The 17770-nt window shown below is 42.0% G+C and overlaps 1 protein-coding gene across 2 annotated transcripts in view; it reads left to right on the top strand.

Annotated features, from left to right (window-relative positions):
• LOC137231709 (zinc finger and SCAN domain-containing protein 23) overlaps nucleotides 1-4936 on the top strand; it is a 68301-nt gene extending 63365 nt beyond the window's left edge. The window contains exons 3-5 of one of the 2 annotated variants that reach the window (XM_067752262.1): nucleotides 850-1323; nucleotides 2135-2285; nucleotides 2805-4936. In XM_067752262.1, the coding sequence (XP_067608363.1) occupies nucleotides 943-1323; nucleotides 2135-2285; nucleotides 2805-3580 (1308 nt within the window). In that variant the 5' untranslated portion in view covers nucleotides 850-942 and the 3' untranslated portion in view covers nucleotides 3581-4936. The remainder of the gene's footprint in view (nucleotides 1-849; nucleotides 1324-2134; nucleotides 2286-2804) is intronic. The other variant, XM_067752265.1, reaches the window with a different exon arrangement.
• Nucleotides 4937-17770: the final 12834 nt, after the last annotated feature.

Genomic DNA, 17770 nt, shown 5'->3' with positions numbered 1-17770 from the left:
TGTCCTGTTCTTCCCCTAAAGCTACCATATATTGACTATGAGGCTTTTAAATCACTACAATTTATTTATTTGTTTATTTTCTTGGAATAAGTACTTTATTTGAAATGGCTCAACAATCAGAAAAAATACAGACAGTATTATTTTCCTTCCTGTCTTATTCTGAGTTACCTAGTTCCCTCCCCAGAGGCCACCCCTCTGTATTAGTTTTTCATTGGTGTAATAATGTGGTGTAACAATTACAAATCTTTGGCAGCATATAGCAATAAACATTTATTTAGCACATGAGTCTGGGGTTCAGCTGATAGGGGTAGGGCTTACTTGTATATCTGCAGTCAGCTGTGAATCCTCCAGGCAGCTCTGCAAATCTCAGCTAGGCTCACTTACATGTCTGGGGATTAGCTGGCAGTTAGCTGACCTAGGATGGTCTCATCTGCCCCTCTGGGGGTGATTTGGCTCTGTTCTGCATGTTTCTTATCATCTGAAAGCCAGCATATCCTCCTAGTAATTATAGCAGGCAAGGGCAAGCAAGCCCAATCACACAAGTACTTTTCAAGTCTAGCTTGTATCACACTTGCTAGTAACACACTGGCCAAGTCAAGTCACATGGCTGAGCCCAGAATCACAGTGGGAGGGCACAACAAAGTACATGTCTACAGGGAAGGGTGAAGAATTGGGGTCAGTAATGTATTCTGCCATATGCCTTTTCTTCTAATTTCTAAACGTACAGAAGTAAAATACTATATATACCTTTTATTAACATAAATGATAGCATAATATTTGTTGTTCTTATACTTTGTTTTTTTTCCCCATTACTTTTTAATTTCCATTAAGACATATTTTTCTCATCAGGTACATACTCCTAAAGAAGGTTAAATCAGGGAATCTTAAATCAGTTACCCCTCTGCCTCAGGCTGGAGTGAGCCCTTCTAAGTTAATCCCAGAATGGCTTCAACAGGGGAACAGGATGGACTTAAGATTGTGAAGGTGGAGGAAGACCCTATCTGGGACCAAGGAACCTACCTTAAGAAGAACAGCTTTTCTGGCCAGGAGGCCTCCCGCCAACTTTTTAGGCACTTTTGTTACCAAGAGACTCCTGGTCCCCGAGAAGCACTGAGCCGGCTCCGGGAACTCTGTCATCAGTGGCTGAGGCCAGACACACATACCAAGGAGCAAATCCTTGAGCTCCTGGTGCTGGAGCAGTTCCTGACCATCCTGCCCGAGGAGCTCCAGGCCTGGGTGCAGAAGCACCATCCCGAGAGTGGGGAGGAGGCGGTGGCTGCAGTTGAAGATCTGGAGCGAGAGCTAAGTGAGCCAGAGAACCAGGTGAGAGGAGGAAGATAGGCTCCTGGACACAGAATATTAAACGAAGGGTGAAGTTTGGTGACCCAGGTTGGTTGGCCATAGCCTCATGTATTAGTTCTCTGTTGCTGGGTAACAAGTTACCCGCCTCCCTAAGCTTTAATGGCTTCAAAAAACAAATATTATCTCCCAGTTTCTGAGTCAGGGTTTTGGGAACCACTTAGGAGGACCTCTCATGAGGTTGCTGTGAAGGTGTCAACCAAGACTATAGTCCTCTGAAGACCTGACTATGGCTGGTGGACCCACTTCCAAGATGGCTCACTCCCATGGTTGTTGGTAGGGGGCCTCGGTTCTTCACTGGCTGTTGGCGGGAGGTCTTTACCATATGGGTTTCTCCTTAGGGCTCATTGAGTGTCCTCACAACATATCAGTTGGCTTCCCCAAGAGACAGACAGAGAAATAGAGAAAGAGAGAATAAGGATGAAACCACATCCTTTTTACTACTTAGTCTCAGAAGTTATATACCGTCACTTCTGCCTTACATTCTATTCAGTAGAAATGAGTCATTTTAAGTACAGCTCTCACTCAAGGAGAGAGGAGTTAATGGAAGGAGCATCAAAGAACTTATAAACATATTTTAAACCACCATATCACATTGGGCCACTCTTGTTCTCCCCCTTCTGCTTTTGGGTGTGGATTTAAACTCTGGGTCTTCCACTGTGCCATTGCTCTACAAAATGTCTCATATGGTTCCATATGATCTCTTTCATTGAGTATTAGCCTGGATTCCTCTAATCCTCCTCTTATGAACCCAAATATACCTACCTGCCTTCAGGCCCCAGACTGTGAATATGGACATTCTGAAGTGCTCTCAGGGGATGCAGTGCATTTGAAGGCCAAGCAGGAATCAACAGCTCTCCAGGTTCAGTCCATGGTGACACAGCTCAAATGTGAATCTTTTGGGTCCCACAAATTTGGAGAACAAGGTAAGGACTTTCACAGGTCCATTCAGGGGATCTCTGGTGGTTCAGTATAGGGTAGTAAAGACTGTGGACTCTGGCACCAAATTGCCTGGGTTGGAATTTAAGCACTGCCACTTAGAAGCTGTGTGACATTGGGCAGGTCAAGTAACCTTCCTGTGCCTTCAGTTTATGCATTTGTAAAAACGGAGATAATCATAGTATGGAGTCAAAGAGTCATTTGAAGATTTAATAAATTAGTATACATAAAACACTTAGAACAGTTCCTGCTTCCTAGTAAGCATTCCACAGTGCCTGCTTGAGTACATCCTCTCTGGAAGCCTCGCCTTCTCTGGGTGACCCCCTCCAGCCATTTCAGCAGGTGCTGATGACCCCTTACTCTGTTGGTCTCAATATCTCCATTTAGGTCTTCTTTGGATTCCTAGAATATGTGTGCTTGATATGGATCTTCCTGTTCCCCATCCTGTGGTTATACTCTTTCATAAAAGAAAGAGATGACATTGTTTGATCTATTTATTATTCTAGATGGTGAAACTGTACTTGAAAACCAGGATTTGGCATCGAAACAAGAAGTCTTAAAAGAAATGGGACATTTTGAGAATAGCAGACTCCAAAGAGATGTTCCTTTAGATTCTAAGTACAGAGAAACTTGTAAACGTGAGAGCAAGGTAGAAAAGCAGAGGGGACATCCCACTGGAGAGAGACGTCACAGGTGCAATGAATGTGGGAAAAGCTTTACTCAGAGTTCAGTTCTCCTTCAGCACCAGAGAATCCACACTGGGGAGAAGCCATATGAATGTGAAGAATGTGGAAAGACCTTCAGCCAGAGGTCAGGCCTGGTTGAACATCAGAGGAGCCACTCTGGAGAGAAACCCTATCAATGTAAGGATTGTGGGAAAGCCTTCAGTGCCAGCAATGGCCTCATTAGACACAGAAGGATCCACACAGGGGAAAAACCATATGAATGTGAAGAGTGTGGGAGAGCCTTCCGCCTGAGCTCATACCTTGTTCAGCATCAGAGGATACACACTGGAGAGAAGCGCTATCGCTGTAACGAGTGTGGTAAAGCCTTCAGCCAGAATGCGGGGCTTTTCCAGCACCTCCGAATCCACACTGGTGAGAAACCCTATCAATGCAGTCAGTGTAGTAAAAGCTTTAGTAGGCGAACACTCCTTATAAAGCATCAGAGAAGCCACACTGGAGAGAGACCGTATGAGTGTGATGAGTGTGGAAAAGCCTTCAGTCATCATTGCAACCTCATTAGGCATTTTAGAATCCATACTGTTGCCAAACTGGACTAATCCCATGGACCACCAGGGCCCCTAAATGAGGTGATCTTGGAAAGTAAGATTTTCAAGTGGCTAATTTTGCTCTTGTGAAATTTATTTTGCTTTGGAGTGTGTGGCTTTTCTGCAGACCAAGTGCTGCTGTCTCCTGGGTGGATGACTGTTGGCAGTTGCTTGGTAACCTCCTTCTTCCCTATCCGTTGGTTCATTTCTAACAATTTCTCTTAAAGGGACCAAATCTTACCTGGAGATAAATTGGTATGGATGGGCCGTTATTGAGTAATATTTAATATTGAATAACTCTAAATGACTAGCAATTGTGTATACTTTTTTTTTAAGATTGGGTACATTCAAAAGATATTCAGAGATGAGCCTTTTTTTTTGTAAAAGTGACATTTTAAACACAATTAAGATTTGGGGGAATAAGAGTCATTCCCATTCCCATAGGAAATCATTGCCACAGTCTCCCCAGGAATTTAATGGATGATTTCTTTGTTGCTTTCATCGGAATGGGTGGCAAACTCATTTATTAAGCAGCATTACCCATGGTGTGAAACCTATAGATTTGATGGTTTAGAAATCCATGTCCCATTTTGATATCTAACTCCAAATTCCCAGTGCAGGTCATTACCATATTAAGGTTTCCATTTTTGTTATAAACAATGAATAAGATGATACTTTAAAACCTTTGCAGTGTGCCGGTTTTATTCATAGCCTTTTCTGCCACTGCCTTTTGAAGGCTAGTCAGTAACTTGGAGGGGCATTGCGAGCAGAATCATTGAGACTCTATCAAGAAAAGGAGCCTCTGACCTCAGGCAGCTTGCTGCTTAACTGGGGAGTCCAGCTTTCTCAGGCCATTTACTGTCAGGGTTAAACACACAAATCTGGCACCACACTGTGTAGGTTCATTACCTGCCTTTCCATCTGTGAGCTGTGTGACTTTGGGCAGTTTAATTAAATGCCCCTATGCTACAGTCTCCCTGTCTGTAAGATAGGGGATAAGAGTACCTTTCTCATATGGAACATAAGAATAAATTAATACAAACTTGTAAAGCACTGAAAACATAACTCTCAATAAACGTGCACTATGATTTACATAAAGAAATAATACCATCTAATGAATGTAGGTGGAATTGTAAGTATCATGCTTGAACGAAATAGAATGTTAAACGCCTCTGCTGACAGGCTCATTATACTTTTCTCCACAGTCAAAATCTGAATCAGAATTTCAAAAGAAAGGAAATAAAAGTTCAACCTAAAAGTATACTGTACTAAATATGTCTTCAAAGTCTATTTTTAAAAAGTTAAAGAAGTCTATATATGTGTGTATATATGTATATGCATATGTATATATATTTGGTTTTCCTTATAGCTTAGGGACCATAACAACAACCAAAAAACTCTAAAATTCCTTGACCCTTTCATTTGTAAATAGAACAGTGGCTAAATGCAGACTACCTAGAATAGTGCTTATTGAATTTGTTTTGTTTTGTTTTTTTTTTTTTGGCTGCACTGCGTGACATGTGCGATCTTAGTTCCCCAGCCAGGAATCAAACCCATGCACCCTTCAATGGAAGTATGGAGTCTTAACCACTGGACCACCAGGGAAGGCCCTAGAATAGTGCTTACTGAATTTTAGAGTATCTACAAATCACCCGAGATCTTGTTAAAATACAGATTCTAATTCAGAAGGTAGCCCAGGAATCTGCATTTTCAGTACGCTCCCAGTGATGCTGATGCTGTTGGTTCATGGAACACACTTTGAGTATCAAGGCCCCAGACAGTCCTGATGGTCCTTGTAATCAGTTAGAGGTGCCAGCAAATCCATTTCCTTCCCATCCTTCTTCCACCTGCAACTTCTGCCTCAGCATGTTGCCCCTATACCTGTGCTCCCCACTGCCTACCCCACCCTCAGAGAAGTGAGATGCCCCAGAAGTGCAATGGGCAGGTGGGCTGAGGTGGGTTTGGGAAACCAGGCAGTGTTCTCTGCTCTAGCATAGGCAGATTCAGCCAAATCTTTATCTGGGAAGTCTAAGCAGTTCCTGTAAACGTTTGCTTTCGGAAAAAGCCGCTGCTACAGACCTTCCGCTCTGCCTCCTCCCTCCCCTTCACGTGAGCTCCCAGGGTGAGGGGAAAGCAGCTGTTGCATGTTTAGAGCACAGTGCAGACCTGCAGTCCTCCCTGTGCTCCCTGAGCATCTCAGGACACAGGGACAAAGTCTCCGCCGCCGTGTCCTTATCTAGGCTGCTACTACAGACCACACTCACCTTCAACACTGAATTTCAGTTTGGTCTCTCTGAGACTCCAACCCCAGTGCTCAGACAGCCCCTTCCTCTCTCACCTACCCAGAGAGGCAAAGAAAAGCTCACAGAGGAGAAAGCAGTCACAAAAGAGGCCCAAGGAGTAAAGGAGAAAAGCAAAGGGGAGGAGAGGCCTCGAGACGGGAAGGGAGAGACGGGGGAGAAGAGAGGGCCTGATAGGGTAAGCCTGCAGCAAAGAGAAAGTTGAAGGGAGAATTTGGGAATGTTGCAGGTTTTTTTCAGTTTCTCTTTCATCAATCTAGACCAAAGTGTTATAGGTGCTGATACCACTCCCCTCCATTCAGCCTCACTGACAGTGTCATGAAGGATTTTCAGTGCCTGTGATCAGCGGAGCACCTAGAGAAGAAGGGAAGTTCAGGCAGTGAACAGGGCACTCGGCCACTCAGCAGGGGTTTGGGACACAGCAGAGAACCCTGCCTGAGAAAAACAATAAGTATAATACATAAACGGTATAGTGTAATGTATAGGTGATACAGTGCTTTGGAAACAGAAGAAAGTGGAGCAGGTTAAAGGAGTGAGGTTTCATTATCTAGGGTGGTCAGGGGCGGCTTCGTTAAGAGGCATTTGAGCTAAGATACAGAGCAGATGAGGGAGTCAGCTCAGTGCTACCTGGGAGGGTAATCCAGGAAGTGGGACCAGCTGGTGAAAAGGCCTCAGGGTATAGACTAAAAAGCTTTCCCATGGGGTTTCTCAGATGCTCCTCACAATCACCCAGAGAAGAGCAAGGCGTGGGCATTTAACATTCACACTTACAGTTGAGTAAACTGAGCTTGGTGACATGAAGTGATTGCCCAACGTCGCATGCCTGGGAGGTGACAGTTGTCTGTATGTGAGACTGACTCTCTGTCTAGTGCTCTTTCCTATTAAGCATCCAGAAACTTTGTTTCCCTACCTGGAAAGTTATTATTCTTCCTTATCTAGAAAACATAGGTGTTGCCACATAACTAGTTGTCAAGTAATTATTTTGTGTGACTAGCTGTGTCCTGAAAGGATTGGGAGAGGGGGTGGTGCACATACCCTGTTGGTGCACAAGAGGAAGAAATGGAGAGACTCCTGGAGGTCAGGTGATGTTAATGTGGGGTGGGAGGCACGGGGAGTGAGGGTGGCCAGGTGCAGGCACTCCGCAGGCAGCTAGAGCCTGATGGGAAGGAAGGGCGGGGAAAGCCGCGGGGTGGGAGATTGAGTGTCTTGGTAGCAGGGCGCTGCTGTGGTTTGTCCCTGTCCACTAGTGTTGCTGTGGACGAGTTACTTCACCTCTCTGTGCCCAAGTGGAAAGACAAGAAGGCCAGGCGGGTGTGTGGAGCTCTCAGGGGTAAGGCAATGCAGGCGACCCTTTCTCTGGGTCTCTCGGTGCTGCTCCTCAGATCGCCAAATGAAATTCACTTGTGGGGCAAGTCAGGGTCAGGATGGGGTGGGGCTAGGAAATGGAAGGGAAGAGCCAGGCTTGTATGGAACAGGAACAGGAGGTCCCAGGATTTGGGGGCAGCGGGGGAAGGGGGACAGTTTCCTATTGGCCTCTTTGCACTGGATGGGCCCAAAGCGTGGAGGCCGACAACATGAAACAGCTTCCGAGCGGCCTAAAGAGACAGCGGAAGTGTCAGCCTAGCGGAGCGGAGAGAGGGTCCGCGGTGCTCCTTCGGCCCAAGACCCAAGGCCCCACCGGCGTTTCAAGAGTCTTGGTCGCGGGTCGGCCGGGTTCAGGTGAGTCCCTGGGCGAGCGGGACGGGCGGGGGCGGTGCATCGGGCTCCAGGTTAAAATCCAGGAAAGAGGGCGCGCAGTGCGGGTTGCGCCAAGAACGAAGGCCGGCCTTCCAGGAATAGATATACCACGACTACTAATAGATACTTCTGTAGCGCTCACCACGAGCCTGGCACTGTTCTAATCGCTTAACAGGTAGTAACTCATTTAAGCGTCAAAAAATGGTCTGTATACGGGAATTCCCTGGCGGTCCAGTGGTTAGGACTCCGCACTTTCACTGCCGAGGGCCTGGGTTCAATCCCTGGTCGGGAAACTAAAATCCCGCAAACCGAGGGGCGTGGCCAAAAAAAAAAATCTATATGATTATTATCAACTCCATGTTAAAGAGGGTGAAACTGAGGCACGGAGAGGTTAAGTCACTCGCTCAAGGTCACACAGCTTGAAGGCCCCCTTTGTGCTCTTGACCCCATTTCAGTAAGAAGCTATAAAGTATTACATCAGTGCTGTCAAGGCTGTACTGGATTCCGTTTTAACTGCTACCCTAGTTAGAATTGAGAGCCCCGTTTCTTTAGCAGTTCTACTGATAGACATTGAGGTTGTGTCCTGTTTTCACTATTAGGAACAACACTGCAGTGCCAGGTTGTGCACTTGCCTCCTTGAGCACAAGTGTTAAGTGCAGAACCATAGCATATGCACATGTTTTAAAAGCTTTTTTTTTAATTACAAAGAATTTAAAACGTTGACAAAGACTGAAAGAATAATATAATGAACCCTTACATGCTCACCCACCTTCAACATTTAGCAGCTCTTGACCAGTCTTGTATCATGTGTGTCCCCATCCACCCACTCCCTTCCCTTGTTATTTTGAAGCAAAAATATATACTGTTTTACCTGTAAATATTCCAGTATGTATCTCTAACAAATACTTTTTAAAACATAGGCATAATGCCTTTATCTCATAAAAGCTTAATAGTTATTCCTTATGTCATTACATATCCAGTAAGTGCTTACATTCCAATTTTTATTATCGTATATATATGTTTAGTTAAATATATATATCATATATATATAAATGTTTAGTTGAATCAGGTTCCCCATTATGTCTACAAAATGTGTTTGACTGGTAGGTCTTGTCTATTTTTTTGTTTGTTTTTGGCTGCGTTGGGTCTTGGTTGCTACCAGCAGGCTTTCTCTAGCTGCGGCGGGCGGGGCTACTCTTTGTTGCGGTGGGTGGGCTTATTGCGGTGGCTTCTCTTGTTGTGGAGCACGGGCTCTAGACGCGCAGGCTTCACTAGTTGCGGCGCGTGGGCTCGGTAGTTGTGGCTCGCGGGCTTAGTTGCTTCACGGCATGTGGGATCTTCCCGGATCAGGGCTCGAACCTGTGTCCCCTGCATTGGCAGGCGGATTCTTAACCACTGCGCCACCAGGGAAGTCCCTCTTGTCTCTTTTAATTGGATTTCTGCTCCATTTCTTTCTTCCCATTGCATTGTATTTCCTGGGCGTGGGGGTTGTTTATCCTGTAGTTGCCCCTCAGTATGCATTTTGATAAATGCTTCCCTGTAGTGTACTTTCAAACCTTTCTCTGTTTCTACTTCCTGGGAGTTGGTAGTTCAGTCTGGAGGCTTGAACGTATTCAGGTTCAGCCTTTCTGGCAAGACCACTTAATCCTGGTGTCACTTTCTTCCATCAAGAAAGAATGTCTGGTTTCTCTTTGTGATGTTAGCAGCCACTGATGAATAGTGTCTCTATCCACTAATTCATAATTGGTGGCAAAATCACAATATTCTAATTATATCATTCCTTCTTTATTCACTCGAAGAATACTTTTATTTTGACTGCGCGGCCTGGCTTGCGGGAGTTTTCAGTTCCCTGACCAGTGATCGGACCCGGGACCTTGGCAGGGAAAGCACGGAGCCCTAACCACTGGACCGTCAGGGAATTCCCTAGAAGAATACATTTATTAAAAGAAACTTTTTCTAATCATCTATTTGGTTACCAAGTGTTATAATTCACATGGAAAAGGCAGGATAAATCCTTGATTGTTTCCTTTTATTTACCAGTTTTCAGAATAGTTAGTTGGTGACCAATCCAGTTTTTTAAAATAAGAGTAATTATGAATTCATGGATGTAAACATCCTTAAAGTGTTTCAATCCACTGCTGTCATTATCTTTACTGATGCTCAAATTTTCCCATCTTCAAGTGGGAAGTTCTTCAAGTCGGCTTCTGACATTAGACCCTCATAGTCAGGAACTTCCTTGCTTTATGGTGACAAGATGTTTCAGGCTTATGTCATATAATTCCTGCCTCAGATCTGTATTCAGCCATTTCTCCAAGGAGCCTTGGTTTCTTCCTGGGGAAACAGAATTTCAAGACCACAAATTGGATGCCAGGGGATGTTCACTGTTTCTAAGCCTTTTTAGTAGAAAGACCTAGGGCATCTATATTTTATTGATACTTCCAATTAAAATTCAGGACTATAGGGTGTTTACTTCTCTTACATTTGTATCTCCTTTTGTGTTAGTTATTTCTATTTCAAAACTTAGTAGTTTAAAACAACACATTATCTCATAGTTTTCATGTGTCAGGAATCCAGGTATGGCTCAACTGGGTCCTCTGCTTCAGAGTCTCTCAAGACTGAAATCAAGGTGTTAAACAGGGCTAGTGTCTCATCAGAAGGCTTGACTGGGGAAGGATCTGCTTCCAAGTTCACGTGGTTGTTGACAGGATTCTGTTCCTTGAGGGTTCTTGGACTGAGGGCCTTATTTACTCAGTTACTTGCTGGCTGTTGACAAGAGGGCCATGTAGGCCTCTTTAACATGGCTGCCTTTATATACTTTAAAATTTTTATTGAAGTATAGTTGATTTGTAAGGTGTTAATTTTTGCTGTACAGCAAAGTGATTCGGTTATATATATATATATATATATATATTCTTTTTCATATTCTTTTCCATTATGGTTTATCAGAGGATATTGAATATAGTTCCCTGTGCTATAAATAGGACTTTGTTTCTGGGTTGTTGTTGTTGATTGTTTTATTTTTATTTATTTATTTTTAGATTTCAGTTCCTATGGATTTTTTTTTAAATTTTTATTTTATATTGGAGTATAGTTGATTAACAATGTTGTGTTGGTTTTAGGTGTACAGCAAAGTGATTCAGTTATACATATACATGTATCTATTCTTTTTCAAATTCTTTTCCCATTTAGTTTATTACAGAGTATTGAGCAGAGTTCCTTTTGCTGTATGGTAGGTCCTTGTTGGTTATCTATTTTAAATATAACAGTGTGTACATGTATATCTCCAAACTCCCAGTCTGTCCTTCCCCCCCACCCATCCCCCCGGTAACCATAAGTTCATTCTCTAAGTCTGTGACTCTATTTCCGTTTTATAAATAAGTTCATTTGTATCAATTTTTTTTTAGATTCTGCATATCAGTGATATCATATGATGTTTGTTTTTCTCTGACTTACTTCACTTAGTATGATAATCTACAAGTCTATCCATGTTGCTGCAAATGGCATTATTTCATTCTCTTTAATGGCTGAGTAATATTCCATTGTATATATGTACCACATCTTGTTTATCCATTCATCTGTTGATGGACATTTAGGTTGTTTCCATGACCTGACTATTGTAAATAGTGCTGCAATGAACACTGGGGTGCATGTATCCTTTTGAACCATGTTTTTCTCCAGATATATGCCCAGGATTGGGATTGCAGGATCATATGATAGTTCTATTTTTAGTTGCTTAAGGAACCTCCATACTGTTCTCCACAGTAGCTGTACCAATTTACATTCCCACCAACAGCACAGGAGGGTTCCCTTTTCTCCACACCCTCTCCAGCATTTATTGTTTGTAGACTTTTTGATGATGGCCATTCTGACTGGTGTGAGGTGATGTCTCATAGTTTTTTGGGGTTTTTTTCTGGCCATGCTGTGCAGCTTGCAGGATCTTAGTTTCCCAACCAGGGATGGAACCCGGGCCCCCAGCATTGGAAGCACGGAGTCCTAACCACTGGACCACCAGGGAATTCCCTCATTGTAGTTTCTTTTTTTTTTTTTTTTTTAATATTTATTTATTTATTTGGCTATGCTGGGTCTTAATTGCGGTACATGGGATCTTTTTTAGTTGTGGCATGTGGGATCTTTAGCTGCAGCATGCAGCATGTGGGATCTAGTTCCCTGACCAGCGATCGAACCCTGGCCCCCTGCATTGGGAGCATGGAGTCCCAGACACTGGATCAAAGGGAAGTCCCTCTCATTGTAGTTTTCTGTTTATTTTGTTTTGTTTTGCCGTGCAGCCTGCAGGATCTTAGTTCCCCAACCAGGGATTGAACCTGGGCCCTCAGCAGTGACAGCGTGGAGTCCTAAACACTGGACCACCAGGGAATTCCCTCATTGTAGTTTTGATTTGCATTTCTCTAATAATTAGCGATGTTGAGCATCTTTTCACGTACCCCTTGGCCATCTGTATGTCTTCTTTGGAGAAATGTCTATTTAGGTCTTTTGCCATTTTTTGATTGGGTTGTTGTTTATTTTTTCATATTGAGGCACATGAGCTGTTTGTAAATTTTAGAGATTAATCCCTTGTCTGTCACACTGTTTGCAAATATTTTCTCCCATTCTGTGGGTTGTCATTTCATTTTGTTTATGATTTCCTTTGCTATACACAAGCTTTTGAGTTTAATTAGGTCCCATTTGTTTATTTTTGGTTTTATTTCCATTACTCTAGGAGATGGATCAAAAAAGATATTGCTTTGATTTATATGAAAGAGTGCTCTGCTTATGTTTTCCTCTAAGAGTTTTACAGTATCCAGTCTTACATTTAGGTCTTTAACCCATTTTGAGTTTATTTTTGTCTATGGTGTTTAAGAATGTTCTAATTTTATTTTTTTACATATAGCTGTCCAGTTTTCCCAGAGCCATTTATTGAAGAGACTGACTTTTCTCCATTGTATAGTCTTGCCTCCTTTGTCATAGATTAATTGACCATAGGTGCATGGGTTTATTTCTGGGCTTTCTGTCCTGTTCCAGTGATCTATATTTCTGTTTTTGTGCCAGTACCATACTGTTTTGATGACTGTAGCTTTTTAGTATAGTCTGAAGTCCAGGAGCTTGATTCCTCCAGCTCCATTTTTCTTTCTCAATATTGCTTTGGCTATTCGGGGTCTTTTGTGTCTCCATACAAATTTTAAGATTTTTTTGTTCTAGTTTTGTGAAAAATGCCATTGATAATTTGATAGGGATTGCACTGAATCTGTAGATTGCCTTGGATAGTAAAGTCATTTCGATAATACTGATTCTTCCAATCTAAGAACATGGTATATCTTTCCATCTATTTGTGTCATATTCCATTTCTTTCATCAGCGTCTTATAGTTTTCGGAGTACAGGTCTTTTGCCTCCTTAGGTAGGTTTATCCCTAGGTATTTTATTCTTTTTGATGCAATGGCAAATGGGATTGTTTCTTTAATTTGTTTCTGAACTTTCATTGTTATTGTATAGAAATGCGACAGATTTCTGTGTATTAATTTTGTATCCTGCAACTTTACTGAATTCATTGATGAGCTCTAGCAGTTTTCTGGTAGCATCCTTAGGGTTTTCCATGTATAGTATCATGTCATCTGCAAACAGTGACAGTTTTTGTTTTTTCTTTTTAATTTTATTATTATTTGGCTGCATCGGGTCTAGTTGTGGCATGTGGGATCTTTGTTGCAGCATACGGGATCTTTGTTGCAGTATGCGGGATCTATTGTTGTGGTGCATGGGCTTCTCTAGTTGCAGGGCGCAGGCTTCTCTCTGGTTGTGGTGCACAGGCTCAGTAGTTGTGGTGCATGGGCTCTCTAGTTGCAGCATGTGGGCTTCTCTCTAGTGTGGCATGCGGGCTTCAGAGCGTGCGGGCTCAGTAGTTGCAGTGTATGGGCTCACTAATTGTGGCATGTGGGCTCTACAGCACGTGAGCTTAGTTGCCCCGCAGCATGTGGGCTCTTAGTTCCCTGATCAGGGATTGAACCTGCGTCTCCTGCATTGGAAGGCGGATTCTTAACCATGGGACCACCAGGGAAGTCCCAAATAGTGACAGTTTTACTTATTCTTTTCCAAATTGGAATTCCCTTTATTTCTTTTTCTTCTCTGCCATGGCTAGGACTGCCAAAACTATGTTGCATAATAGCATTGAGAGTGGACATCCTTGTCTTTTTCCTGATCTTAAAGGAAATGCTTTCACCTTTTCACTGTTGAGTATGATGTTAGCTGTAGGTTTATCATTTATGGCCTTAATTATGTTGAGGTATGTTCACTGTATGCCCACTTTCTGGAGAGTTTTTATCATAATTGGGTGTTGAATTTTGTCAAAAGCTTTTTCTGCATCTATTGAATGATCATATAGTTTTTATTCTTCAATTTGTTGATGTGGTGTATCACACTGATTGATTTGCAGATACTGAAAAATCCTTGCATCCCTAGGATATATCCCAGTTGATCATGGCGTATGATCCATTTGAAGTATTGTTGGATTCAGTTTGCTAGTATTTTGTTGAGCAGTTTTGCATCTATGTTCATCAGTGATATTAGCCTGTAATTTTCTTTTTTTCTTTCCTTCCTTCCTTCCTTCCTTCCTTCCTTCCTTCCTTCCTTCCTTCCTTCCTTCCTTCCTTCCTTCCTTTGGTATCCTTTTCTGGTTTTGATATCAGGGTGATGGTGGCCTCATAGAATGAGTTTGGGAGTGTTCCTTCCTCTGCAATTTTTGGGAATAGTTTCAGAAGGATAGGTGTTAACTCTTCTCTAAATGTTTGATAGGATTCACCTGTGAAGACATCTGGTCCTGGACTTTTGTTTGTTAGGAGTTTTTTTTTTTAATTTATTTTTGGCTGCATTGGATCTTCGTTGTTGTGCATGGGCTTTCTCTAGTTGCAGTGAGCAGGGCTACTCTTCCTTGCAGTGCACAGGCTTCTAGTTTCAGTGGCTTCTCTTGTTGTGGAGCATGGGGTCTAGGTGCGCAGGCTTCAGTAGTTGTAGCATGTGGGCTCAGCAGTTGTGGCTCGTGGGCTCTAGAGTGCAGGCTCAGTAGTTGTGGTGCATGGGTTTAGTTGCTCCACGGCCTGTGGGATCTTCCTGGACCAGGGCTCGAACCTGTGTCCCCTGCATTGGCAGGTGGAACCCCAACCACTGCACCACCAGGGAAACCCCTGTTAGGAGTTTTTAAATCATATTTTCAACTTCAGTACTTGTGATTTGTCTGTTCATATTTTCTATTTCTTCTCTTCATATTTTCTGTTTTTTCCTGGTTCAGTCTTGGGAGATTGTACCTTTCTAAAAAATTGTTCATTTCTTCTACGTTTTCCATTTTATCAGCATACAGTTGCTTGTAGTAGTCTCTCGTGATCCTTTGTATTCCTCTGGTGTCCGTTGTTGTAACTTCTCCTTTTTCATTTCTAATTTTATTGATTTGAGCCCTCTCTCTCTTTTTCTTGTTGAGTCTGGATAAAGGTTTATCCATTTTGTTTATCTTTTCAAAGAACCAGCTTTTAGTTTCATTGATCTTTTGTGTTGTTTTCTTCATCTCTATTTCATTTATTTCTGCTCTAAGCTTTATGGTTTCTTTCCTTCTACTAACTTTGGGTTTTGTTTGTTGTTCTTTCTCTAGTTCCTTTAGGTGTAAGTTTAGGGTATTTATTTGAGATTTGTCTTGTTTCTTGAGGTAAGATTGTATTGCTATATATTTCCCTTTTAGAACTGCTTTTGCTGCATCCAGAAGGTTTTGGATCATCATGCTTTCATTTTCATTTGTCTCTAGGTATGTTTTTATTTCCTCTTTGATTTCTTCAGTGATCTATTGGTTGGTTAGTAACATATTGTTTAGCCCCCACATGTTTGTGTTTTTTAGTTATTTTCCTATAGTTGATTTCTAGTCTCATTACATTGTGGTCAGAAAAGTTGCTTGATATGATTTCAATTTTCTTAAATTTACTGAGGCTCTCTTTGTGGCCCAGCATGTGATCAATCCTGGAGAATGTTTAGGTGCACTTGAGAAGAACGTGTATTCTGCTGCTTTTGGATGGAATGCTCTATAAATATCAATTAAGTCCATCTGATCTAATGTGTTATTTAACGCCTGTGTTTCCTTATTGATTTTCTGTCTGGATGATCTGTCCATGATGAAAGTGGGGTGTTAAACTCCCCACTGTTATTGTGTTTCTGTCTATTTCTCCTTTTATGGCAGTTGGTATTTGCCTTATATATTGAGGTGCTCCTATGTTGGCTGCATATATATTTACAATTGTTACATCTTCTTCTTGGATTGCTCCCTTGATCATTATGTAGTGTCCTTCTTTGTCTCTTGTAACAGTCTTTATTTTAAAGTCTATTTTGGGGACTTCCCTGGAGGTCCAATGGTTAAAACTCCACACTTCCATTGCAGGGGTCATGGGTTTAATCCCTGGTTGGGCATCTAAGATCCCGCATGCTGCATGGTGCGGCCAAAAAAAAAAGTCTGTTTTGTCTGATATGAGTATTGTTACTCCAGCTTTCTTTTGATTTCCATTTGTATGGAATTCCTTTTTCCATCTGCCCACTTTCAGTCTGTATGTGTCGCTAGATATGAAGTGGGTCTCTTATAGAGAACATATATATGGGTCTTGTTTTTTTAATCCATTCAGTGAGTCTGTTTCTTTTGGTTGGAGCATTTAATCCGCTTGCATTTAAGGTAATTATCAATATGTATGTTCGTATGGCCATTTTGGATTTGCTTTTATAGGTGTTTTTTTTTTCCCTTCCTCTTTTGTTCTCTTCTCTTGTGATTTGATGACTAACTTTAGTGTTGTGTTTGGATTCCTTTTTCTTTTTTGTGTGTGTATCTATAGTAGATTTTTGTTCATGGTTACAATGAGGTTTTGGTATAGCAGACTATATATAAACAAGATTGTTTTAAGTTGCTGGTCTTTTAATTTCAAATGCATTTCTAATATCCTGCATTTGTGCTCTCCTCTTCTCACAGATGCTGGTTTTGATGTCATATTTGTGTGCAGATGATTTCCACCTTTACTGTATGTTTGCCTTTACCAGTGAGCTTTTCTATTCATAATTTTCTTGTTTCTAGTGGTGGCCCTTTCTTTTCTGCCTAGAGAAGTTCCTTTAGCTTTTGCTGCAAACCTGGTCTGGTGGTGCTGAATTCTCTTAGCTTTTGCTTGTCTGTAAATCTTTTGATTTCTCTGTCAAATCTGAATTAGAGCCTTGCTGGGTACAGTATTCTTGGTTGTAGGTTCTTCTTCCCTTTCATCACTTTAAATATATTGTGCCATTCCCTTCTGGCCTGCAGAGATACTGCTGAGAAATCAGCTGATAACCTTATGGGAGTTCCCTTGTATGTTATTTGTTGCTTTTCCCTCATTGCTTTTAATTTTTTTTCTTTGTCTTTAATTTTTGTCAATTTGATTACTATGTGTCTCAGCATGTTCCTCCTTGGGTTTATCCTGCCTAGGACTCTCTGCACTTCCTGGACTTGGGTGACTGTTTCCTTTTCCATGTTGAGGAAGTTTTCAGCTATTATCTCTTCAAATATTTTCTCAGATCCTTTCTCTCTCTCTTCTCCCTCTGGGACCCCTGTAATGTGAATGTTGGCACATTTAATGTTGTCCCAGAGTTCTCTCATACTGTTCTTATTTCTTTTCATTCTTTTTTCTTTATTCTGTTCCATGGAAGTGATTTCCACCATTGTCTTCCAGCTCACTTATCTGTTCTTCTGCCTCAGTTGTCCTGCTATTGATTCCTTCTAGTGTATTTTTCATTTCAGTTATTGTACTGTTCACCTCTGTTTGTTCATTCTTTAGTTCTTATAGGTCTTTGTTAAACATTTCTTGTATCCTCTTGATCTGTGCCTCCATTCTGTTTTGAGATCTTGGATCATCTTTACTCTCATTATTCTGAATTCTTTTTCAGGTAGATTGCCTATCTCCAATTCACTTAGTTTTTCTTCTTGGGTTTTTATCTTGGTCCTTCATCTGGGACATATTCCTCTGCCATCTCTTTTTGTCTAACTTTCTGTGATTGTGATTTCCATTCTGCAGGATTGTAGTTCTTCTTGCTTCTGCTCTCTGCTCCCTGGTGGATGAGGCTGTCTAAGAGGCTTGTGCAGGCTTCCTGGTGGGAGGGACTGGTTCCTGCCCACTGGTATGTGGAGCTGGG

The sequence above is a fragment of the Pseudorca crassidens genome, chromosome 10, assembly GCF_039906515.1.
Source record: "Pseudorca crassidens isolate mPseCra1 chromosome 10, mPseCra1.hap1, whole genome shotgun sequence".
Classification (NCBI taxonomy): Eukaryota; Metazoa; Chordata; class Mammalia; order Artiodactyla; family Delphinidae; genus Pseudorca; species Pseudorca crassidens.
The sequence above is the reverse complement of the archived record's forward strand: the minus strand, read 5'-3'. Positions and strand labels throughout refer to the sequence as shown.